The sequence below is a fragment of the Paramormyrops kingsleyae genome, chromosome 20, assembly GCF_048594095.1.
Source record: "Paramormyrops kingsleyae isolate MSU_618 chromosome 20, PKINGS_0.4, whole genome shotgun sequence".
NCBI classification, from domain to species: Eukaryota; Metazoa; Chordata; class Actinopteri; order Osteoglossiformes; family Mormyridae; genus Paramormyrops; species Paramormyrops kingsleyae.
The window spans coordinates 22,824,365-22,850,780 of NC_132816.1; the positions used below are offsets into that span (position 1 = coordinate 22,824,365).

A 26,416-nucleotide genomic window follows, 5' to 3' on the forward strand; every position below is an offset into this window, starting at 1 on the left:
GGATGGGAGGTGCACACGTTTGTTTGCATGTTTAGTAGCGAGGCTGCGTTTATTCATAAAGCCAGACGACACTGAGGATGGGAGGTGCACACGTTTGTTTGCATGTTTAGTAGCGAGGCTGCGTTTATTCATAAAGCCAGACGACACTGAGGATGGGAGGTGCACACGTTTGTTTGCATGTTTAGTAGCGAGGCTGCGTTTATTCATAAAGCCAGACGACACTGAGGATGGGAGGTGCACACGTTTGTTTGCATGTTTAGTAGCGAGGCCGCGTTTAAAAGCCAGACGACACTGATGACGGCAAGCACACACATTCACTTGCCCATTTAATAATGAGGCTGCGTTTGATCATAAAGCTTGACAGCGAGGCTGTGTTTATTTCAGACCAAAAGACAAAACTCAGAATCCACATTGCAGAATATTAACAGAGCACAGCTTGGCCCGAATTCTCAAACTCAAGCAGAAAAATCAGGAGGACGCCGTAAATTCCAGCTCATCACAGCGGCCACACAAAACCCAAAGAGACACTCCTACCGTGTCTGATGCATTTACATTTTATTTATTTAGCAAACGCTTTTATCCAAAGCAAAATATGAGTGAAAAAATAGGGTTAACTAGTTCCTGGACCAATCAGGGGTTAAAGGCCTTTCTCAGGGGCCAACGGTGACATCACTGCTGAGCCTGGGATTTTAACTGGTATTAGGGTAGAGTGTAAACCTTCTGAGCCACACGCCACCTGCAGTGCAGCACGCTGTGAGATCAGACACATGCACACTCGCTGTGCTTTTCGGTAACCCACCCGAACACCTCACCCTCAGACCTCAACGCCAGCAAGGTCAAACAGTGGAGAGCACAGGTTTCCCTGAAAGCAACCATTTCCCAGAAAGCCTGGAATTCTGGGATTTCTGGACATGACAGTACTTCAAGCTAAATTCTTCTCCCTGCTTGGCAGGCCTCCAGCCTCACTCTGTGCTCCAGTATCTGGATGGGGTTCTCTCTCAGGATGTCTGGAGCTACTGGCTGGTTCCTCATGGTCACTCTCTGATCTGACAGCAGGGTAGGGATCCATCTCCATTTCCCCTGAGCCATCACTGGCAGCTGGGAGGCCAGGAGGTTCCTTCAGCGAGTGAGAGATGTGCTCCACAGTCCAATGCTCCTCATGCAGGGCGTGTTCCAGGGTGAACTGCCCCTGCTTGGTGCGTGTCAGCTCCCTGACATGGGCACTTGAGGACAGCTCTGTAGGACACACACACAGCAAAAGCAGGGGTGAATCTCAATACCAAGAATGCAAAGACCGTACTCGTGGTCTTGCGAACTAGCCTTCCAAGAACGATCTCGCAAAAACACGAGGACAAAGGTCACACCAATAGTGGTTTGAGACTCATGTGTTCCAACACGCCCTGATTATGCCACCGTAATATTTTTCGTAGTATTTACAAAGTACACAAAATCTAAATGTTCAGTCTAAAGGACTAATTATTCCTGGTATGATTACATATGCTTTTCCACAAAAAGTTTATACTTAAAATATTAATAATAAATGGGTGTTAACCATTCCAGTCCAGTAGTCTCATGAGCCAAAAGTGAAAATCAGCAGGAAAAAAATCTGACAAGAATAACAGAAACAGTACTGTGATTAAGGTAGTACAGTTATGGTTTGCGCCTTCCTCTGCCTTCATAACAGCACACAATGGATCATGGGATTGTTATCATTTGGCAAGGATGCACCTGATGCATCCTTGATATCTGGGGCAGAGCAAGACCAACATCCAGGGATTTTTACTGTCCTCTGATCTTAGTATTGGAACTGGTCTACGGCAATGGAAGATGACGTAAAACAAGTACGAGAGCACAAGTACGGTCAAGTATGCCTACTCTCAAAAAAACAGGTGCAGATCCCTATAACTTCGATAATCTTCGTTCTATATCAAACCTCCCTTTTATTTCAAAAATTCTTGAGAAAGTCGTTGCCTTCCAGCTTCACACACACCTCAGTAACCATAACCTCTACAAACAATTCCAGTGTGGTTTTCACCCCCTCCATAGTACAGAAACAGCATTATTAAAAATCACCAATGACCTCCTGATGGCAGCTGATTCTGGCCTTCTCACCATTCTCATCCTCCTGGATCTGAGTGCAGCCTTTGACACTATTTCTCACAATACTCTTCTGAATAGATTATCATCCATTGGCATCAGTCATACTCCCCTTGCTTGGTTCACCTCATATCTCTCTGGTCGCACTCAGTTTATTCAACTCAAATCTCACTCCTCACGTTCATTCCCCATTTCAGCCGGTGTTCCCCAGGGTTCAGTATTGGGGCCCCTTTTCTTCATTATTTACATGTTACCTCTCGGCCACATATTTAGGAAATTTAATATCAATTTTCACTGTTGTGCTGATGACAACCAGCTCTATATCTCCTCTAAACCTGGCTACTCCTTTCCACCCTCTTACCTCTCAGAATGTCATTATTATTTATATTTATATATTTATATATATATATATATATATATAATAGATTTAGCCCAGATGGTCAGCTTAGGTGTGCAGTTATCTTAGCATGCAGTACAGATACAGTCATGCAGTTAGCTTAGCAGATAAGCCAAGGTCCAGGCCCAGTGTAGTTGTGCGGCTGGCTTAGCGGATAAGCCAAGGCCCAGTGTAGTTGTGCGGCTGGCTTAGCGGATAAGCCAAGGCCCAGTGTAGTTGTGCGGCTGCCTTAGCGGATAAGCCAAGGCCCAGTGTAGTTGTGCGGCTGGCTTATCAGGATACCATCTAACCAAACAGAAGTCGAATGCAGTGCGTACCTTTACCAAGATCATCCACCAAACTCCTGACATAGAAACCACCACCACATTCAATGTCTGCAGAGAGAAATAGGTGTTTCAGTTAAACTATTAATGCAAATCACAACAAATTATATTATGAATAAATAATTACAATTTAACTGAATACTTCTGTTGTACCTTTGAAACAAACAAAGCAACTTCAGTAGGAACACTCTTTTGTACAAAGGGGTTAAAACAAAAACGAATTGTATGTTCAGCAGGTAATCAGTGCAAAATAGTAAAGGCTTCACAGCCTCTGATTGGCTGAGAAGAGCGGTCACATGGACAGACCAAGGAACACAAGCAGCTGCTGCAGACCTGGAATCAGGCCACAGGGACAGCAACACACCAGCAGGGTGCTTTGGCTAAAGACCAGAGGCTATTAATAGCTGCTGGAAAGGGGAGGGGGGTGTATGGCAGAGTAATGGAGGGGGAGTACATAAACAGGATGGGGGGGAGCGTGTAAACAAGGTGGGGGAAGGAGAGAAGGTAAACTGGGGAGCGTGTAAACAAGGTGACGGGGGCGTAGTGCACAAACAGGGTGGGGGGGCACGTAAAAAGGGTGGGGGAGAGTATTATACTAATTTATTTGTGAGAAAAGAGGGTCAGCCAGTCTCTGGGGCAATTCAGAGTTAAGGACCTCAGGGGATTTGAAGCAACAACCTTCCAATCACAGGCACAGTGTCCAGTCCCACTGAGCCACACGCCGCCCCATCTAATAATCTGTAATAATATAATAGAACCCTCACACACAGGCGCACACAGACGCACGCAGGCACACAGGCGCACGCAGGCACACAGGCGCACGCAGGCACACACAGGCGCACGCAGGCGCACAGGCGCACGCAGGCGCACGCAGGCACACGGAAGCGCACGCAGGCACACGGAAGCGCACGCAGGCACACGGAAGCACACGGAAGCGCACGCAGGCACACAGGCGCACGCGGGCACACAGGCACACAGATGCACACAGAAAAACGATAGGAAGTGGTGGCTTAGTGGGATGTGCACTTGTAAGTGATAGATTGTAGGTTCAAATCCCTGAGCAGCAAGGCACCCTGAGCAAGGTACCGCCCCCAAGCACTGCTCCCCAGGTGCTGAATTAGCTGCCCCCTGCTATGTCACATTGTCACATATGGGTTAAATGCAGAGAACACATTTCATTGTTGTGCACTGTGTGCTGTGGTGTGTCAACAATGACAATTAATCACTAAATTCTAAATTAATTACTAAATTCTTTGTGGGGACTCTCCATTCATTTCTATCGGGACAACTCTAATCCCAACATAACGAGCTTAACCCCCACCCAGCCCTAACCTCAGCCATAAGTAACCAAGCAAAATACGAGACTTTTGGCATTAATAGTTTTTTGATTACATTTACAGGTCTTTGTGGGGACCTGAAAAATGGTCCCTACGACATCAAAATAACATTTGGTCTCCACGATGTAATATAAACACAATCCACACACACACTCACAAGCAGTGCAGGGTGATGCTAACCCAGGGTAAAGAGGGGGGGACTGAAGTCCTTCAGGCTCAGACGGTGCACGGTCACTGGCCGAGCCGGCTTTGCTTCCACCTTCTGACCCTGCTTTAGCAGGACAGAGAGTCGCTGTCCGTTCCTCTTTAGGGCTGAATATCTGAAAGGATACGGGACACAGTCACAGGGGTTCACTGCACCCCGTCCTTGCTCCCCGCCCTGCCCCTTTCACTTACAGCGGTGGGACCTGCATGATCTCTCCAGTGAACTTCTTCAGCTTCTCTTCCATGTCCTCTCTGGTGATGTGCTCTGCACAGATTCAGATAGTGGGTGGGGGGTTCCCTGTGATCACCGGCCCATTCTGCTTCTGGGATCTCATTAGAGTCCAGACAGCACTCCATCAGTCAGCCACCGCACCCTCTGCTATTACTGTTGTCATAACAGCTGACGAACCCCCCGCACATAGGCTCACCAAAGCTGTTCTCCTGGGTGACAGTTCCTGTGGCGTCCAGCGTGTCTGTGGCCTTCCCAAGCTCTCCTACAGCACTGTACTTCTGTGGACAGACCAGGGAGTTTGCTCAGTGGCAGCAAACCCTGTAACCACAGCATTCAAACGTCTTTCTAATACTCTTCACTTCTGAGCCGTTACTACAGAATTCCATGCAATACTTCCCCCAAGATCCTTTGCCCAGTTACTGTTATTAGGGGTTAACAGTACACAAAAATCATGGTTCAGTATGGACCTCGGTGTTCCACATGGTTTGGTACGTTTTCGGTACGGTGGGATGTAAAAGAGTTACTTCTCTTATTCTTTATTAAACAGTGGTTTACCGAACAAAGTATGACTGTCTTAAATAAAACGCCTGTCAATACTGCAGCAACCTACTGATAAAAAGTAACATTACTTAAAAGTAAATCAAAATAAACATTCTCTCAAGTAAATAAAAATGAAATTAATGTCCATTAAGGTGCACATTAACGGTACTTGATCTGTACTGTATTCACATTAGCAGCTTTCAGCTTCATATTAGAACTGTGCAACAAAATAATGTCTCAAAAAACATAAAACAAATATCCATTATGTTGCAGCATTTAAAAAATACCTGTGCTCTACTAGTATTCACATTAACTTCCATATTGACGTTAAAATGTACGCGCGCATGCGTAGTGGCGCTGCTTCACCCGCCCCTTTCCAAATGTTGCTCGGGGGAAACACAAACACACAAAGGTTCCGCACTTGCTGCTTTCGTTCCGTACATATGCGTACCGAACCGAAAGACCCGTACCGAAATTTTTCGGTATGAATACGTGTACCGTTACACTCCTACTGTTTATTGTATATTATTTATTGATATTGAATTAATAAAGTATTTATTCTGTCTTTCAAATCGCATATTTGGTCATCCTAAAGCGGATCAGTTCTGTTGTTCTGAAGCTCTACTCACCTTGGAACCTGTCAGCATGGTGGTTAACATTTTGGTCCCGCTGCCAATCCCAACCACTATATGGAAAAAAATAATTCTCAGGGACAGAAATCTGATTAACCACTCCCGTAAATTGAGGCATCTGCCAGGTGAAGAAACGCCTGAATTAGTCTCTTGGTTTAGATCAAAGATACCTGCAGCTGCACCGAAAGTCCGCAGGCTATTTCACAGCAAGCAAGCCCTAACGATAGACACACGTACTTCCGATGGATGTTCCTCCAGACATTATTTGGATGCCTCGTAGCAGCTTGGTCTTTTGACAATGACAATCTGAGGATTTCAATGACCCACCATGGAGGTTCTAGTGTGCATTCCCCATAACAGAACTACAACAACGTCAGATAATGACCATATCAGACCAGAGCGGAACTCACCAAGAACGCCAGAGGCAGCGCTGTCCAGCGTCCCACCGTGCCCCATTTTAAGCAGTGCCTTCTTCCTCTTGCGGGGGTTCTGATGCTTCTCACCCACCTCTGTGACATAAAACTCCAGATAAGGATGCCTTTCTCCCTCCATCCTGCGACGCTACACACATACATCATGCTTACATCTAAATCGACAAGTTGAAACCCCACTGCTGTCTTTCACACGGGCCTCTCACAATGAACATCACTTACCTTGTAGAAGTTTCTCCTTCAGCCTATTTAACACGTCGGCCGATGTGGGTCCTTGTTTTTTATAAACTGCAAAAAGTCCATTTAAAGACTGCAACTTGGACAGCGGAGCTCTTTGAGACACTGTGCCCGTCACCACCGCAGCCATGCTTGCTGTAGCGGCGCTAGTGTATGACGAAAATTATCGTTGCTGGGGATGCTGGGTATTGTAGTTCATTACTCTAAAATTGAGTTACAGTTTGTCAAATTACGCTTATTTTATAATTCAACAACTATTTTCTCTGATTTGTTTAATTAATGTTGTTTTACAAGCGCTTTAGAATTATTCGGTGCTTATTCCCCTCTATAAATCGAAGATGGTTCACCTGGTCCAACTAGAAAATAGATAATATAAGTGTTTCGATTTTCGACATTCTCCCGCACGGTGGTTAAACCCGCTCTCATCCGTACATTTCGTCATTTCTGACAGTTTGCTTATCTCTGCCCAGTGAGTTGCGCTGTAGGCTCACGCTCGGAATGCTGTTGGTTTGATTGCTATCTACATGGCATTTGTAATTTCTCATCTTTCTGCGGGTTTCCCTCCCATATCCAAAAACCTGATGTTTCCAGGGAAATTCTCCAGACTAACTGCTCTTTTACTGAATAGAGTTATGGAGGATAAATGGAAAAATCTAGACGCACAATAGCTCTAAATTCATATGAGAGATCACACTGTAAGCAAGTCCATCTTCCAGCTTCCTGGTCTGGGTCACAGGGATTCTTCTTTAGCTGTCTAGTGGACCAGCAAGCAACAGTTTGGAGTACACAGGAATTTGACCTGGTGATACAGTGCGGAAGAAATTGAGAGTAAAAATTAAAAGGTTAAAAATAGGTTATCACTGGAGACTAATGTCGAGTTACTGTGGTGTGAGTCCCGCCAATCAAAATAAATGCTAGGCGTCCTGTGACGTGTCCTTGCTCCTCCTGGCCCGGTCTGGTTCACCTCAGAGCCCATGTGATTGTCTGTGCTGAGGGCAGCAGCTCTCACTATAGGCAGAGGTCAGCCCCACCAGACACACACCCTAAAGCCACTCCCTACCCACCATGTTTAGCAACACCAACCGTCTCACAGGATATCACTACATACAAACCTACTACAGAACTGCTGCCGCCCCCCCCGCCCCACTGGAGTTACTGAGTTATAACACAAACCCAAACACAAGGAGTTAAATGCTTTAATGCATCAGGGAAAAATTAACAAGAGCAAAACCCAAACGCCATCCGTTATGAGGGCTGGACGCACACTTTACCAAGGGTAGCACAGTTTTCATTGGCCAAGGCAAAATGACGACGTAAGGTGCAGGAGTCAGGGTGCTCCGTGGGGGGCAGGAAGACAGTGAGGGTGGGGCACGCTGGCGCACACTGACAGAGGACATGGGGCGTGCTGACAGGAGACTTGGTGGGATACAAACACTAGAGAGCTGTGATGCTGGATGTATGCTAGCACCACCATCTGTGCCCAGCAGGGGTCAGCACTGCAGTTTCAGTCTATGAGACAGTCAAGGTCTCCGTCTCTCCATGCTGCACTAACAGGATGTTTACAGCGAGCTGAATCTACCCCCCTCAGACGGACATTCCTCACTAACCTACTTTTGCATCCCGTTCCCCATGAGAAATTAAAGGCTGTGTATGTTCCTGCCCGCTGCTCCAATCAGACTCAGTGCAGTTTCAATGTGACTCTCAGCCTGTCAGTCTCATGACGAGCCAACTCTGCAATGCCTCCCAAGAGCAGTGAGCAGTGAGGAAGAGGAACTGCAAGGAAGGTCCAAGGCTGGCGATGGCGAAAGCAGAGGATGCACTCAGGGAACATGAGAGCTCCAGCAACGGGAACCTTTGTATGACTCGCACCAAATGGGGGAGTTCCCAACACGCAGCAGGCGGCCTTCGAGGGAATCGGCGATGATGAGACCAAACACCGTGCGTTTGACTGCGGCGAGACGAGGCGGTCGGTGACATGGAGGCTTGACGTGTAAAAACGCAGCGACATCGGCTGGCTCCTCCTGCCCTTGGACCGGAGACTTAGAATTTACAGGAAGTGTCAGTATAAAAACAGCATGAGCAGAAACAATCACGAGCTTTACATATGGACCATGGGACAGAGGCAGGAGCAGCAAGTCAGTCCCACACCCCTTATGTTTCAGTTCACAAAGGAAAGGTATAAAAAGAGACCTAATGTACAGCAATCTGTACAGCGTCTGCGCGGGATCACATCTGTGCAAATGTCCAACACTGGAGCTCTGTTAATATTAAGACAGCTGAAAGTGGAATGGGCAGACAGAGACAGCCCCGACACACCCGGTCGGTACAGTGTGCCCCCTGCTGGGAGGGGAGGCACACGGCCAGCTCAGAACTTCAGCTGGCCATCTCGATGTCTCCCCACTACGAAACACTATTGTTGGCAAGAAGTAGAGGTTCCACAGGGCAAAGTCCACAAAATATTATCAGAAAACTCAAACCCCAAGAACTGTAACTGACAAACAAAAAAAACAGCATATTTGCTTACCGTTACAGAAACACAAGGTTATGAATGACGTTTGCTGTCTGTCCTTATAAATAAAGCATGCTCTGTAAAAAGACAATAATAAAACATGTACACGTAATGCTCACATTATGCCCACTGTGAAGGCACAGCACGAGCACCCCCGCATGGTGGAGGACTGTACTACACGACACAGCAGTAATGGATGGAGGGGTTGCAATCAGATACACTTTACAGAAAACAATGTTAAAAGCATGACATGATTGCAATATCTGGACCGGCACTGACCATCAGAATATCATGTCACCACATGCCCCCCCCCCCAGACACAACCCTTGCCGCTTCCATGTCCGTCCCCGCGAATGACAGGCAAACCTGAGAGCCGGAAAGATCACACCCACCAACATGTGTCCACCCAACGTCACGAGAGGGTGGGGCCACAGCCTGCCCCGGGGGACGAAGCGGTGAGGGGGGGGGCGGCAGAACAGGATCAACAGCAAAAACCACTTTCATCACCTTCTCTCCCACGAAAGTTAAAAGGCAGAAATATGTTATCTGAAAGGCATTGAAGCTTTAGACGCTGACTGAGATGTGCGGCTTAATAATAACATTAAAAACAAATGAACAAACAAACAAACAAACAAACAAACAAACGTCTTTTTACAGATGAGAGTTCTGACGTGTCCGTTCAATGCACATAAAGTGCAGAATCACATGCGACACCGTTTCTGCCGTGACGCCTTCTTCATCCCAGCGTGGGTGGGGTTACGCCACATCATGGTGCGTCGACGCGCCCCACCCCCTCCCCGTCCCCAGGCCCATCCAAATTGTGGCAGAGCACAGGTACAGCCTCATGGCGACGTGGAAGCATGGAACTTGACAAAGGCGACGGCAGCCAGCTCCTTGCAGAACTCCTCTAGGACGATCACACCCTCCAGCAGGGTCATGTGGTCGATGCTGGGCGGGGCCACATACACAGGCACATGTGAGCACATCCGAGGAGAACCCGCTTTTAAAATGAGAGGAGGACACTGAACCCCACCACAGAGCTCCCAGAAGCAGCACCGAGAGACTCACCCTGCGCCCTCCAGCTCCAAGCCCAGTAGCCTCTTCCTGACCAGCAGGAGTTTGGGGGTGAAGTCGGGGATGCGGTGGATCCTTAGCATCAGATCTCCCACCACCTGGAGCGGGAGACACACAGCCCCATGGGGGAGGGGGGCCCTTGTTATACGGAACTGCAGCCCTGAGGACAGGGACATGCCTCCACATGCACACCGCACCTCATGTGGTGCCCTGTGCCGGCAGGACCAGATACTCAGCTAATTAAGGGAGAAGAAACTTGCTCATGTACATACAGAGAGACAGACATAAAGGCAGACAGGCAGGCAGAAAGACAGACAGGAAGAGACAAAGACAGACAGACACATATACAGAGAGACAGACAGGCAGAGAGACAGGTACACAGACAGAGACAAGCAGAGATCTGCAGAGAGATAGGCAGGCAGAGAAAGACAGCGAGACACATACAGAGACAGGCAGGCAAAGAGAGAGAGACAGACACAGATGCAGGCAGGCAGAGAAACGGGCAGAGACAGGCAGAGAGACACATGAAGAGACAGACATACATACATAGAGAAACAGACATGCAGAGAGACTGAGGGACAGACAGACATACAGACTTACAGAGAGGCAAACAGGCAGGCAGGCAGACAGACAGAAACAGGCAGAGATATGCAGAGAGAAACAGGCAGAGAGACAGACAGGCAGAGAGACAGAGACAGACAGGCAGAGAGACATGAAGGAGAGAGACAGAGACAGACAGGCAGAGAGACATGAAGGAGACAGGCAGAGAGACAGACAGGAAGAGAGACATGAAGGAGACAGGCAGAGAGACAAACAGACAGGCAGAGAGACATGAAGGAGACAGGCAGAGAGACATGAAGGAGACAGGCAGAGAGACAAACAGACAGGCAGAGAGACATGAAGGAGACAGGCAGAGACACATGAAGGAGACAGGCAGAGACACATGAAGGAGACAGGCAGAGAGACAAACAGACAGGCAGAGAGACATGAAGGAGACAGGCAGAGAGACAGACAGGCAGAGAGACATGAAGGAGACAGGCAGAGAGACAGACAGACAGGCAGAGAGACATGAAGGAGACAGGCAGAGAGACAGACAGACAGGCAGAGAGACATGAAGGAGACAGGCAGAGAGACAGACAGACAGGCAGAGAGACATGAAGGAGACAGGCAGAGAGACATGAAGGAGACAGGCAGAGAGGCAAGCAGAGAGAGACAGACAAAGACAAGTGGAGACACAGGTAGAAAGGCAGGCAGGCAAAGAGACAGATTAACTTTCTCAATTTTTGCCCCCGCCAAACAGAGGGTGTTTACCCGGACTATGACGGAGAAGAGGGAGCGGCAGGCGGGGGCTAGGTTGATGTAGGGGTCCAGCAGGTACTCGTGTAGGTGAGGGTGGGGCAGCAGGGCCAGCTTGGACAGCACAGACGTCACCTGCAGGTTCACGTCATACGGCTGCAGGGAAGGAAGGGCGCAGACACACAAATCAGGCGGGTGACGCTCCGCCCCTCTGCGGCCAGCAACCACCCACCCGATGCTCTGCCCACCGATGATCTGCCTACCTGGTCCAGTATACGGCCCATGCGGTCAAAAAGAACCTTCAGGAAGTGGCCCTCGAAGAAGGGCCCATCCTGCTCACACTTCTCCAGGGGCTTAGGCGTCCCCAACCACTCCCAGCGTACGCAGATGCCACAGTAGTCCCTGAACTGGAGATGCAGAACACGGTAATCAGGCTCTAAATGTCACACACCCCCAGCCGTGACAAGGGGCTCTGAACGTCACACGCCCAGCTGTGCCAGTGGCCTCAGTACCTCACACCGGTGGGCCTCACCTGTCGGTGTGCATCTCTCAGGTACGTGTCGTAACCGGAGCCCTCCACCTGGTAGGACGATTTGGCCTCTTCGGGCACCAGGCACAGGAAGCTGGGAACAGAAGAGTGTGGAAGGGCCTGCTCAGGACAGCTCAGATACAGCCACACGCACAGCAGCACCTCCAGCTTACAGCCATCACAGCCAGATACAGCCACACACATAGCAGCACCTCCAGCTTACAGCCATCACAGCCAGATACAGCCACACACATAGCAGCACCTCCAGCTTACAGCCATCACAGCCAGGTACAGCCACACACACAGCAGCACCTCCAGCTTACAGCCATCACAGGTCAGATACAGCCACACGCACAGCAGCACCTCCAGCTTAAAGCCATCACAGGTCAGCTGCACATCAACTCTTCTTCTAACTTCGGTGACATTTTCACAATGAAAACTAAACAAAAAAAAACTTCACTCTAGGTCTACATGAGGGCCACTGGAGGCGCTGTGCAGTTAAGTCACTCACAAGCTCTCACAAACTGAACAGCACGTATACTGCACTCTGCCCAGACCTGTTGACTATCTTGTGGACCTCCGTCTTCCCATCAGGCTTTGCGTGGTCTGGCGACTGAGGCGGCGAGGAGCTGAGCCAGTCCGGGCTGGAGAGTCTGTTGTCTGGGGAGAGGTCTGTGAACAAAGGGTCCTCCTCCAGGTCCCTACATAACAGCACAGCATTTCATGACTTAATGCATGAACACAGTACGCATTCACCCAACACAGCCTTACCTGTAATCCCCATCCTAAAACGGCACGTTACCATGCCGATGCAGGAGGGCTGAGGCGAGATATCAGTAAAACACTGTACTGTGATTATGAACATTCATATTGTCATTAATTTGAATATTCTCTCGTGATATAGCCTAAACACTTGTCTTAGACAGCCGTGTCTGCACGTGTCAATGTAGGCACATATGCATTAGCATTTAGCGTATTTGGATGAGGATGTGTGTCACACAGAAGGCGACACAGCTGTGACTGCGTCCCTGCTAACAGCTGGAGGCGTTAGCCTGACTTACACAGCATCAGGCAGCTGCCCGTTCTCCAGTGCCTCCCTGTCCTCCTGTGGCTTGTTTTCCAGGTAGCGCCGCTCCTCCAGGTTTCTCAGCACCAGGCTGTACACCACGTGCTCACAGGGCTTCTGCAGCAGGTGCTCGAACATGCGCAAAGTCATGATGCTGATCTGTCCAGCGGGGGGCGAAAGAGAGCGGGACACAGTGAGGCTCCACGTTAGTTAACCGAGTCTCAATTTTTAAACTTGTGGTGCTGAAACAGTTTCATGTAAATACTGCCTACACACAGCATTAAGTTGAATATTATGACACTTCATTTCTGCCTGGATACGCATGCCCAGAACCTGGCTTCTGACGGACCTCATCAGACAGGTGGTCGCAGTGCTCGATGAGCCTGTGACGCAGTGGGGGCCGGCCTGCCCCGTCGCGGGTCTCCGCCTCCCGCTCCTCCCCCAGCAGAAAGTACACCGTCTCCTGAAGCAGCGCTTCCGAACTGATCTGCCTTATGATTCGGGTCAGCAGGGCCGTGGAGGTCAGGATGCCCATCTCTGAGCTGTTGGGTCAAGGGTCACATTGGCGATGTCAAAGGTCAGACTGCCATAGGATTAGGGTTCGGGCTGTACGTAAGAAGACTCAGAGGTCCAAGGGTAAATTTTAAAACTGTTCAAAGTTATAAACGAGTGAGGTCAAGCATGATTCTGAGACATCAAAGTTCAATGGTAAACATCATGGTGCGATAGTTACGTTTGCATGAGCTGTGGTTCCAGGGTGGGCACCAGAAACTTCTGTCTGACAGCCCGGGCCAACACCACAGCCGCCGTCTGTCCAAAGGAGCAGCCTACTTTCAGAGCATGCTGGGAAATCACCTCAGTGCCATCACACTCACATAAGGATCATCTCCAGAAGACATCTCTGTGTCCAACATGCTGCTGCTGTCTCAATGTGCAGGTTTGCAGTGTTTCCAGCATGCCGTTGCTGCTTCCGTGTGTGCAGCGTGCCGCCACTGCCTCAGTGTGCGGTACTCCGTGTGTGCAGCGTGCCGCCCCTGCCTCGGCGTGCGGTACTCCGTGTGTGCAGCGTGCCGCCCCTGCCTCGGCGTGCGGTACTCCGTGTGTGCAGCGTGCCGCCCCTGCCTCGGCGTGCGGTACTCCGTGTGTGCAGCGTGCCGCCCCTGCCTCGGTGTGCGGTACTCCGTGTGTGCAGCGTGCCGCCCCTGCCTCGGCGTGCGGTACTCCGTGTGTGCAGCGTGCCGCCCCTACCTCGGCGTGCGGTACTCCGTGTGTGCAGCGTGCCGCCCCTGCCTCGGCGTGCGGTACTCCGTGTGTGCAGCGTGCCGCCCCTGCCTCGGCGTGCGGTACTCCGTGTGTGCAGCGTGCCGCCCCTGCCTCGGTGTGCGGTACTCCGTGTGTGCAGCGTGCCGCCACTGCCTCAGTGTGCTGTTTCTGTGTGTAGGTGTTCAGTGTGCCATTGCTGTGTTAGTGTGTCTAGCGTGCTGATGCTGGTGCTGTATACGGGTGCATGGTGACAGTTCTGGTACCGTCTGAGCCTCCTTGATCAGCTGATCACAGTAGTCCAGCCAGGACAGGAAGGAAATGAGTGGCCTCTTGCCTGTGAAGGCCGTGGCGTCCTCCTTCACGCTGTAGGCATCCAGCCTGCCGGGCGATATGGGGCACACCTCAGACCCAGCACAAGACCACCGATTCTCAACGAGGGACACAGCTCAGGGCAGAGCAGAGTCAGGATCAGCCCCCCCCCATACACACCCCCAGAGCAAGTACCACATCCACTTACCCCCAGTTGACGGACTCCAGGGTCTCAATGTCCAGCGGGTCCATGGATGGGGGCAGCGCCCGGTAGAATACGGAGAGGCGCTCGGCCAGCAGCTGACACAGGGCTGTGCTCTCTGTCAGGCAGCGGGCGGCTGCCGGCTCAGGAAGGCTGGCTAGCAACATAAGGCCCTCGCAGGCCTTCACCACGATCCGGCCGTCCTGCCAGGGAGAGCGGTGCACTGTAAGTACTGCCAACTATATAACTATATAATCATCCTGTTGACGCGGTCAGTACTGCTGGCTACATAACTGCCATTTTAGAGACAGTGGGGACAGAGTCAGTACAGTACAGAGACGGGGTCTGTACTGCCGGGAACACTGACCGGGCTCTTGGTGAGGTTGAGCAAGGAGTTGACGAGGTTGTAGCTGTGGTTCTGGTTGGCCTGGGCACTCTGCTCAGCAGCAGCTGCCCCGTTGGCTTCCAGTCCTGGCTCCCCCACTGCAGGTGCCTGGCCGGTGTCAGGTGAGGTGGCCCCGGCCGCGTCCCCCCCCAGCCCCCCGCACTCAGATGCCCGGGTGGCTCCCACCTTTGCCTTGTTCTGTTGTTCATGTGCAACATAATGGACATGAGGTTAAACCACCAACATACACGCAAACCAGCATGAAGCAGCGGCCCTGGGGACAGGCTTTCCCCCCAGGGCCGGCGTGCATCTCAATGACACTCAGGTAGCCCGCAGCTTCAAGGGGTCATCAGCCCACCTCCAGGAAGAAGCTGACCAGGTAGGGGTCCTGCTTCAGCTTAGCACAGACAATGCAGAGGAACTGAATCTCCTCATTCTCTGTGGGGGCTGCCAGTACCTCTCCACACAGGCGCACCAATTTCTGTTGGGGGGGGGAGGGGGGGCAGACACACAATTCAACCAAAAATAGAAGCAGATGAAAGAATGGGGCCCAAGCTGCTGTGTGGGACCTCCTGCAGGAGCCAGCCTCACCTGCACCGGCCTGTGCACGTTGATGTGAGGGAGGAGCGGCTGGCGAATCCGCCCCAGTAGCTTGGTGTAGAAGCCCAGCACCTGCTGCTTCATTCCTGGGGGGCACTGGATGGGGCAGAGGCACAGGACACAGTGTGGCCGACAGCACGGATACCCCCCACCCCCCGAGCGCACACAGGGCACACGCAGGCTCCTCACATCAGCCTTGCCCAGCGTGTACAGGGTCTCCAGAATCTTGTGGTGTAGAAGGTACTCCATGCAGGGTCCAGTCTCCCCAGATTCCCGTTCGCCCTCCTCCTGGGTCAGGATGTCCAGCATCTGCTCCAGGTGGGAGGGGATGTTGGTGTCCGTCACGGGGGCCTTGTCATCTGCCCAAACAGCGGCAACATTTTGAGAGACACCTGGTGGCATCTTTAAAACCCGCCATCACAGTGCGATGCGGTCACCATCTCCAGAGCCATGTTGTAATGGCGGCCCAGGGGCCCGGGGTGTCTTACCTGACGTCTCTATGTAGTAATGAGTGATGGCCTTCCAGTGGTACACAAAATCCTCCTGCAGAGGCAAGGAGGGCGCAAGCTGCAAACACAAAAGGGAAGCCAGTCACCTTCCACCCTGCGTGTCACCTCACCTCCTGTCCCCCCATCCTGAGGGACTGGGCTGCATAGCTGCACACATACATGCTATCTTCTGGGGCTGGTGCTTTCAGTGACAGCAATGCACAAATGACGGGCAATGTGCTTTGCGCTGTGCTGACCTTACTTGAGGAGCCGAACCATGCACCTCAAACCGCACATCACCCCTACAGGAATGTCTTAATACAGGAAGCGGGTCATCCCTGGCCTGTTTATGGAAATCTTTCATTTTAACTTCGACCAGGATGCCTGTCCGGATCTGAGCAGGAGAGAGTGAAGGCTCGACGACCAGGCTCGAGTCCCGTACCGGCCGACGCCGACATCCTACGCGTCTGGTCGGGGTAAACGTGACCCAGATCGCCGTAACAGAGTCAGGACGGCCCCGGGTGACGACCCTTAAAATTATCTGGAAAGCCTCTGACACCCAAACAGCGGCTCCTATGTAATATGTACTATCCACGTAGATCCATATTTAGTAACAATCCGCCGGCTACAGCGCCGATTAAGGGCAGTTAGCCGGCGACCCGACCGCTTAGCATCTTCGGCTAGGGAGGCCCATTCGTCCTCGGTCTCGCCTGACACCACGGCCGTGGCTAGGCGCTTCCTTCCCCTCTGCGGCGGTTTTCCTTACCGCCTCGACTGCGTGCTGAAGGATGGAGGTGAACTTGGAGAACATTTTGTTTTTGGACTGAAGCAGCTTCTCCCGAGAAGACCGAGAGAGCTCCTCTATCTTCCGTCGGTTGCTGCCGCCTCGATCCAGATTGAAGCTTTCATAAATGTACACTTATCCCTTAAAAATAATAATAGTAAAACTCAACGAGCTAATACGAGCGCGTAAAAGCAGACGGGTCGACTCGGGCGCCCCTCAGCACTACGTAAACATCGCAGCGACTGCTAAGCTGCTAGCCCGCTAACAGGGACACCGTGGCACTTCCAAGTCCAGTCTGACTGGGACGCGGAGAGGCGTCCCTACCGCCGCCTAGCGGCGAGATGGTGCAACGGCCAAAACGTTCTTGTGAGGTTTATCTGAAATGACGCTTAATTTGCCGTTTATACAAGTACGGGTACATTGGATTGCTGTAGATGTAGTAGATCCCATCTTCTATCCTTGGAAATATACGCACACACACGTACAATTCAGTGGAATCCGATCACAGGCACCGAGGCCTGTGTCATAGACCGCTCTCTGTCTCTGTAAAAACCTCATTTTGGGGGGAAAAAGACACACAGTACAACTGTGAAATTCCCACTATTTATAAAATTTCACTCTCACTAAGCTGCCCAGTCACTAAACCCAGTCAATGTTCTACTGTGGGGAAAAAGCCCATTGTAGCTATACATATTATCCCAGTTAAATATTCAGTTTTTCTACAAAAAAAAACTCTGTGAAATACCCAGTTTCGCTATAAATATTGTGGTGATTGAAATGATCCTCCATTTGCCAAGTACATTGAAATGCATCTGTACTCATATCCCCTCTTACTGTCCTAGACATGCACACATAAATTGCAGAGTGAAGTTTGGGGTTCAAGGCCAGATTTGGGTAATTTATTCAGCATTCCTGGGGCATTTTGGAGAATTAAGGGGCAGGCTTGCAGGGCCAACAGAGATGTCACAATTCTGCTGAGGCCAGGGTGAAGACCAATGACCTTCCAATCAGAGGCACAGAGGCTAAACTCACTGAGCCATACATGTGAATACCTGAATTGTGCATTCCTCACTGTTTTAATGTGAAAACCACATGCAGAGTGAAAAATAACACACTGTGTATTCCCCAAACCCTGACCATTAACACACTGTGAATTCCCCAAACCCCGTCCAATAACATACTGTGAATTTTCCAAACTCTGTCGAGTAGCACACTGCAAATTTTTCAAGCCCCGTCCAATAACACACTCTGAAATTTCCAAACCCTTTTCATTAACACACTGTGAATTCCCCAAACCCTGCCCATTAACACACTGTGAATTCCCCAAACTCTGTCCATTTTTAATCTGAAACTGTCAATTTAGGGCACCATAGTATCTCAATGTACAGTTGTGGAAAATATTAAGAGACCACTCTATATTTTTAAACAAATCTCCATTTTAAAATCCTCATTTAATTGTGGTGTGCTGGCAGAAGGCTATGCTGAGCCACAGGCTGCTTCCAGGTTCAAAGTTTCTAAGACAGCAGGACACAACAACAAGGTGAATCAGGAGAAACTGGTAACAACCAGAATCCAGCCAGGTATAGGTGGAAGCAACAGTCTAATGCCAGAGGTGACTGTTAACTTATCTGACAGTTTCTCATGAATCATAGGATGACATCAAATGACCTTAAAAAGGAATGGGAAACATTAAGTGCAGGTGTGAGGTGCACTGCTAGGAGAGTTCACATCAGGCTTCTAGAAGCAGGACTGAGCTTCCATAAATAAAGGAAGAAGCCCTTCATTAATGAGAAACAGAAAAGAACCAGGCTACAGTTTGCAAAAAAAAAAAATATATATTATTCTCAGACACACACCAGTAAACAAAAAATTGCACAGTGGCTTCTTAATTTTTTCCACGGCTGTATATCATGCCACATGTTAAGTGACGCTTTGTCTTTCGATGTGGAGTCACAAAGTCCTTATTGGACATATCTGCCTCCTATTATCTCATATTATATCTTGGCTGTCATAAATGATGACTCCACTGCAGTAATGAGGTAACTTCATTGATCAGGCTTAGGCAGTGACTTCACAGGGCTCTCTGACAGAGGAGTCATTGATACTTATTGCGGATGCAGCTTCTCTTTTTCCACACCAGTGATCACAGCTCTCTAACGGTATGAAATGCATGAGCATTATTTGACATTATGGCAGCGCAACGTGGTCCTTAATAGGAGCTGCAGTGCAAAAAGGGATGGATGATCCCCCTAACAAACACACTGATTATGCACTTTTGTAATTAACGAACTAGCAGCAAACTGGATGTCGTCTCACCCAAAGACAGTAGATGCCCCCTTTGGCAGGTAGCCATGGAGAGTGTGAACTGTGAGCGGCAGAGGTGGTCAGACCCTGTCAGCCTGCCTCTTTGCCTGTCAATGACCCTCCCCAGGAGACAGTCGGGGAGAAACGGCGAGGGCAGGGCGAGGTGTCTTCCGCTGTCAAACATGCTGCTATGAAATGATCAGCCCATGGTATTTGTATTAGCGTAGTATGATACAGTGTAAGCAGGGGCATAGGAACACCCGTGGGGGTGTACTCCCCACCCGCCCACAATCTGCATGTTTTGATAACTGGTGAATTTCAGGGAAGTAAAACACTTTGGCAACAAATGCATTGAAATGAGTTTTTGTTTTTTCTGTCTGTGCACTGAGGAACCAAAACAATATGACCAATATATATATATATATATTCCCTAATCCAGGATGCAAAGGGCCCCCTACACAGGATGCCAGTCCATCACAAGGCACAGACTCGCATACATCTTGCCCGTTTAATAGTTTCCTCTTACCGCGCTTTTACTATTTTTTGTATTAAGAATGCCTTGGGTTTTTTTTTTTAGAAGTTTACATGTTTTGCCAGATGGTGGCGCTGTAGTCAAACCTTTATTTTTAATAATGGTCAGCCAAGAGGGATGATTAAATTCAGCACACACAATAAATCAATCTTCACTAAAGGCATAAATTTGAACATTATCTCAGAGAAATGATGCCGTTATGGAGTGGTTCAGATTAGAATGATTGAATCCGCAAAGCCAGCAGGTCACTTGAGATTTAAACCATCAAACCCAAACAGAGATTGTATCATTGGCTTATGCTTCTACATTTCGCACTTCAGATGGTCCAGTATGTTTTGGGCTTCTGACCGACAGATAAGGTGTAACAAGCCAGTTCCCTGTTGCGCTGACAAGGTGGGAGGGTGGAGTGGGACTTTAACTGGTTAGCTTCAAGCAGATTGTCGATCTGAGTGGCAAAAGGTTCAGTGCAACAACGAAAAGCTGGTTTGCCGGTTGTGGCCAATAGTCTTAAGATCTATACCAGGACAGAGCGTCACAATTAAGTACTTTATATTGTTAGCCTAGAGCTCACTAAATCTTTTCATAGAAGACTTATTTGATTTATGGTTTTCTTATGGTATTTGCTTTGTTGCGTGATTGAAACTTTTAAATGCAGCACATATCTCTTTATCCCACTCTGCAAAACATTAATCTTTCTAGGTGTGTGTATTTGTGTGTGTTTATTTCCATGGCATCGGGGATACGTACATCAGCCAATGAGCCATTGTATTTGGCCACGTCACAGGAAACACGGTGACTGGCCTAGAGCAAGAATACTCAATTTTTGAGAGTAATAAATACGCATAAATACGGACGTTTAATTTACAGTCCTGTCATGGCACTACTTTCCCTTTTTGTGTGCTATTAAATGGAGATGTATCTAAACAAACAGTAATTAACAACAAAAACTATACAATGACCTGAAGAACAGCCGTTTCAATTGTTTTCAGCGAATAGTCGGCTGTCAAAGTAGCAATATATATTACATGATGTGAAGCAGCGTGCATCGAACAGCTCCGCCCACACAGGACACACCCCGGTCACGTTTCTCTAAGCCTCGCCATTTAGAGTCACGCGCACCTCGCGTTTCTTTCCCTCGGCCACGTACGAGCCCCTCCCAAACCCACCTTCCCGGCTATATACTGCGTCTCTTATCAAGCAACGCCCCACAACTATTTAAGCCCCGACCCCAAAATACGCTCCCAAACCCTCCTCGCCGGCTGTCTTCTCTGCTATTTGACAGGCACCACCCACTATATTTTAATCCCCGCCCATAAAGGACACCGCCCGAATAAATAACTGCTGCTCCGACGAGGCCCCGCCCCTATGTCTTTTTCAGCCCCGCCCCAAATAGGACATTGCCTACCGCGTCTCTTTCTGCTCCGCCTCCTACGTAATACGCCCAGCCCTCGGCTCCGCTCTGCCCCTCGTCCTCCCCTTTCCCTCATCACTGAGCATAGACGTGCCGTCCTGCTTTAATTCATTACAGCGATCGGACGACGCGTCCTTCGTTGCACTGTTTGGAAACCTATTTGGATAATATTTTTAGGCGACGTTCTTTTTTTTTTTTGAGGGGGTGAAAAAGCAGCGTCTGTGTGAGACATGTCTGCGAGAGGTGAGTGTCGATGGGCATTCTTTGCACTGCGGTGTGCGACGCTCGAGCCTGCGGTAGCCGATAGAAATAAATCTGGTTTATTTGAGCATTGACGCTGTTCTTTTGCGCGGCCTTTGCCTTGACGCTGATTTTAGGGTGTGTGTGTGTGTATGCTCGTGTGTGTGTGTGTGTGTGTGTGTGTATGCGCGCGCGGCGCGTGTGTGTGTGTGTATGCGCGCGTTTGCTCCTCATGGGCTTCAGTGTGCTCCGCAGCAGACCTCTGTGTTCGTCTGTGTTTTCTTCTCCGTCACCCGTGGTTGTCACCCGTGGCTGTCACTCGAAGCTGTCACGCGTAGCAGTCACGGGTCTGTTCTAGGTTGCTCCAGCTGTTTGAGGTATGCGAATAACTGCTATGTATTATATAAACCGCCCTAGTTAGTTTATGGTTCATCCCCGTGCCGTAGAGCCGTTCATTATGCGGCTTCCTCTTCTTATAGCCCCATTTTCCTGCTATCCCTCTGCGCTGGAGCTCCCCCGTTTGGCCCGTGCTGTTGCCGTCTCTGCGTGCCGCCATTGGGAAATACGGGCCGGCTCGCCTGACAGGATTAGTGTATGCGTTCACACGGGCTTTTGTGCCCCGCCAGCATCGCCTGCTCATTCTTCTTTTCATCCGGACGGTTGAATAACATGTTGACTCGGCATTTGTGAGGTGCGCCTGAGGCACGTAAGGGATTTACGTGGAACCAGGAGGCTGCAGGATCGCATCCCAACACTGTCACACAAGGGGAAAGGGCTCTCAGTTGAAAAGTTGTGATAAAATCTGAAATTTTACCACACAACTTCTTCTGAGTTTTGCAGTAAGGCAGTCTCTGCACTTCATTCCACTTTAAACTAAAGTGTGAAACTGACTGCTTATCCTTTGCCGATTGTTCAATCTCATTGCACATTCTCCTAGAGGTGTAGACACGTTAATGCCAGGCCAATGTTGTACTGATCTCAAATGGAATTTCCTGATACTACCTGAAATATTTTATTTCTAATTACTTAATTTCTGGAAATGTTTAAAATATGCTTGGTCTAAAAATGATTGAGCTAAACCTTGAGTGGAGTCTCTGAGGCTAGGGATCTGTGCCAGCAATTGGAATGTTGCTGGTTCAAGTCCCGTGAATTCCAGGGGTGATTCTACTCCATTGGGCCCTTGTGCAAGGCTCTTAACCTGCAATTGTGTAAATCCTGGGTATGACGTTAATCTACATCCAGTCCTAAAAGCAGGACCCCTGATTTCCAGGGACAGATTTGGGGGTTGGTGGTAAGATTGGCACTCCAGCCACTGGAAAACAATTCACACTGTTCCATTCCACTTGAACTAACATGGTGCTGAGGTATCACCTGGCACACAGCTGCACTTTGGTGCTCGTTCCTAAGGTGGGAGCAGGGGTAGACATAGCTGCTTGTCGCTTCCCCATAAAGAAGCTTTCTGATCCATACTGGCTGTTAGTTGTGGTGGCTTAGCCTAGTTATACCTCACCACTGCTAACTGCTTTGGGTAACAGAACTGATCCACGGTGTGAAAAAGCTTCATCACATTTCATATGCTTCATACATTGAAATGAAGAGCTCACTTTTGCTCCAGTCCTGATGAGTGCTGTTGTGCCTGTACGTGACTGCCCCAAATCTGTCACCTTGTCACGAAGATATGACTGACCACTAAAACGGCAGGCTTGTATTATAGACCATGTGCATATGTGTGTGTATCCCTGAGAAAAAGAGGAAGGACAGGTCAAAGAGAAGAAGATATGGCAGGTTTGACCTGAAAACGCCAGCATATGCGCTCGCAGTCAGCCCATATGTACCCATCGAAACAAAGCCGTAGTCTTTCTGCTTTGTGAAGCTGTCGGGTTGCTGTGGTTGTTTGATAACTTTGGGGCCCTGGTCCCGGCCTTTCCTTTGGGGCCCCCGGCCTCTGGTGTCAGTGTCCCCTTTACCCTTTGGGCCCTTGGTATCAATCTTGCCCTTGGGCCCCCGGTGTCAGTGTCCCCTTTGAGCCCCCTGGTGTCGGTCTCCCTATCTTTGGCCCCCGGTGTCAGCGGCTGAAGGAATGGGGAGGGACAGTGACAGAGCCACTCTCCTGTGCCACTCTCCTTTCTGCCTCATTATCAGTAGCTCTGCTGGAACCTTCCAGCCAATCAGATCACGCTTGGATCTGAACCACTTATGTTTGTTGATGTCTTGCCTCATTCAAAGTGAAGGGGAAAGGCTTTGGCTGAATGCTCCTGTTTGTCGTGCTGTCTGTTTGCGGGTTACCCTTTGCGTTTGGAGAAGGCCTGGCTCTCTGTAGCCTTTCTGTAATGCTACAGGAATGCCGTGTCACAGTGAGAGTGGCTCTCCACCTTCCCCAGAGATGTGCTGGGGGCTGCGGCTTCTTAGCCGACGTAAATGTGGGTTAGCATGCTGCTATATCGAGCCATTTTTGTTCATGTGCAGCTTTAATCCTGGGAAGCGCTGCAGAACACCTGCCCACATATGCTCCGCCCATGTCGTCCCATGCTCCGCCCATGTCGTCCCATGCTCCGCCGATGCCGCTCCCATTCTCCGCCCATGCCACTCCCATGCTCCGCCCATGCTACGCCCGTGCCCTGCCCATGCCCTGCCGGTGCGCTGCCCATGCTCACCTATACCCCCCATGCCCCCCCATGCCCCAGGTGCTTTGATTGGCCACGATGCAATGTAAATAAAGAGCGCCGCCATGTTGCCTGCGTTGCTGCCCCGTGGCCTGGGGGAGCAGGCCTTTATTATCGCTCTGGATGGCTGTCTTCCTCTGTGGCTCTGTGGCACGTCAGTCAGACACGCCAGAGCCTGGGGGTGGAGAGGGGGCTACCTTTGGAAGCATGCCACTCAGCCAGTGTGACATTGTCTGTTCTGGAAGTGCAGTCATTTCTGGGGGGGGGGGCTGCGATTGTTCTTCCAGTTCGTGGCCCCCTGTCTCTGTCCTATCCCCCAGCTGCGGGTCTCCCAGCATGCTGTGCGGTATCTGAAGTGAGGTCCGAAGGCCGCGTCAGACCGCCATATTTCAAGTCAGCATCGATGTCCTGGGTCCCCAGGGACCTCTGCTTAGGGGCACCTTAACAGTCAAGCACCCAAAGTCCATCTATTGAAATAGATGTGTGACAGTGTCTAAACTGAGCAGCTTTGCACAGACAGACCCCCCCCCCCCCCCCCCCATTACCTATTTCTAGTTAGTTAGGAGCTTCCGGCTTATTTCTAGCCAGGAGAGGTTCTTATTTAATTAAGGCGTGTCTAGGGGTACCTAAATGCTCCCCTTTGTCCTTCAGGAATCTTAGCCTGCTTTGGAGGGCCGCTTTTGACATGAGAGCGCCCCCCATGTGCAGCAGGCGGCGGGGCGGGCTGGCAGGCTCCTCTGAGCCTCATCCCAGTGTTTGGAGCTCTGCTCCGGAAATGACATCACAGCCTGACCACAAGGCACTGTTTCCCCGAGTTTGGCTCTGGGAGGCGTAATGAGTCACGAGGGGCTGCTGGATGGAAACTTCCAGCAATGCCGGTGAGATGACGTGGGCTGCTGGCTCAGTGGAAGCTCCAGAAGATCCAGAAAAAGCGGCCAGGTGTTTCCATCGTTTCATAGTCCTGTATGGGTTCTGCACTGTGGGATGGAATCTCCTGTGGCTTTGAGTGGGAGCATAGCTCACCTGCAGGTAGGGAGCATACCACACTCGCAGGTAGGGAGCATACCACACCCGCAGGTAGGGAGCATACCACACCCGCAGGTAGGGAGCATACCACACCCGCAGGTAGGGAGCATACCACACCCGCAGGTAGGGAGCATACCACACCCGCAGGTAGGGAACATACCACACCCGCAGGTAGGGAGCATACCACACCCGCAGGTAGGGAGCATACCACACCCGCAGGTAGGGAACATACCACACACGCAGGTAGGGAGCATACCACACACGCAGGTAGGGAGCATACCACACCCGCAGGTAGGGAGCATACCACACCCGCAGGTAGGGAACATACCACACACGCAGGTAGGGAGCATACCACACCCGCAGGTAGGGAGCATACCACACCCGCAGGTAGGGAGCATACCACACCCGCAGGTAGGGAACATACCACACCCGCAGGTAGGGAGCATACCACACCCGCAGGTAGGGAACATACCACACCCGCAGGTAGGGAACATACCACACACGCAGGTAGGGAGCATACCACACCTGCAGGTAGGGAACATACCACACACGCAGGTAGGGAGCATACCACACCCGCAGGTAGGGAGCATACCACACACGCAGGTAGGGAGCATACCACACCCGCAGGTAGGGAACATACCACACATGCAGGTAGGGAGCATATCACACACGCAGGTAGGGAGCATACCACACATGCAGGTAGGGAGCATATCACACACGCAGGTAGGCAGGGTAGCTGATCACTGTAGATGGAGGTGCTGACTGGAAGATCTCCCAAAGTAGATGAAGCTCTCTACCTGTCTGCAGCACCTTCTGCTGCATTGACCACATGCATTGGTCTGGGTGTGCTCATGCATACATGTCGCTGTGATGCAATGATGCCAGTGCTTTCTAATGCTGGCTCACATTAATGCCAGTGGCTACAAATGCCAATGCCCACTACTGCCAGTACCTCTTAAATCTGGTGCCCTGTAACACCACTGCCTACTAATGCCAGTGTCCTGTAACTCCAGTGCCCACTAATTGCAGTTCCCAGTAATGCCAGTGCCTGCTAATGTCAGCACCTGTTAGACCCAGTACCCTGTAACACCAGTGCTCACTAACTGCTAATGCCAGTACCCACTAAATGCACTGCCCACTAACTGCACCTCTGCCTGCTTGTGTAGCATTCAGGGGCAGGGCTACAGTGCCCTCTGCTTTTTGCAAATTTCTGATGCGATGCAGCCACGCGAATTGGGCCTGGCCTGAGAATGGCACAGATACGGACCTTGGAGAATAAGGACCAATGAGAGAGGCAGAAAAAGG

The 26,416-nt window shown here is 50.4% G+C and overlaps 3 protein-coding genes across 3 annotated transcripts in view; 1 reads left to right on the forward strand and 2 right to left on the reverse strand.

Moving 5' to 3' along the window:
• Positions 1-343: 343 nt before the first annotated feature.
• On the reverse strand, positions 344-6,630 carry trub1 (TruB pseudouridine (psi) synthase family member 1). The gene is made up of 8 exons (XM_023799901.2): positions 6,416-6,630; positions 6,173-6,271; positions 5,760-5,815; positions 4,787-4,868; positions 4,551-4,623; positions 4,335-4,474; positions 2,812-2,868; positions 344-1,236 (listed from the first exon to the last, which is right to left on the reverse strand). Exons 1-8 carry the CDS (start codon positions 6,558-6,560, stop codon positions 923-925), a joined length of 966 nt encoding a protein of 321 aa, XP_023655669.1. The 5' UTR covers positions 6,561-6,630; the 3' UTR covers positions 344-922.
• A 980-nt stretch (positions 6,631-7,610) lies between these two features.
• fhip2a (FHF complex subunit HOOK interacting protein 2) lies at positions 7,611-17,258 on the reverse strand. Its single transcript, XM_072703577.1, has 17 exons — positions 16,918-17,258; positions 16,152-16,230; positions 15,853-16,022; positions 15,655-15,759; positions 15,422-15,544; positions 15,046-15,261; positions 14,685-14,881; positions 14,431-14,545; positions 13,638-13,714; positions 13,254-13,446; positions 12,900-13,063; positions 12,396-12,539; positions 11,842-11,932; positions 11,573-11,716; positions 11,325-11,465; positions 10,008-10,111; positions 7,611-9,887 (listed from the first exon to the last, which is right to left on the reverse strand). The coding sequence occupies exons 1-17, from the start codon at positions 16,960-16,962 to the stop codon at positions 9,782-9,784; spliced, it is 2,214 nt and encodes a 737-aa protein (XP_072559678.1). The 5' UTR covers positions 16,963-17,258; the 3' UTR covers positions 7,611-9,781.
• A 3,965-nt stretch (positions 17,259-21,223) lies between these two features.
• Positions 21,224-26,416, forward strand: part of LOC111837665 (actin-binding LIM protein 1-like) — a 72,105-nt gene continuing 66,912 nt past the window's right edge. Inside the window, exon 1 of the mRNA XM_072703300.1 lies at positions 21,224-21,425. Within this exon, the coding sequence (XP_072559401.1) occupies positions 21,413-21,425 (13 nt within the window). The 5' untranslated portion in view covers positions 21,224-21,412. The remainder of the gene's footprint in view (positions 21,426-26,416) is intronic.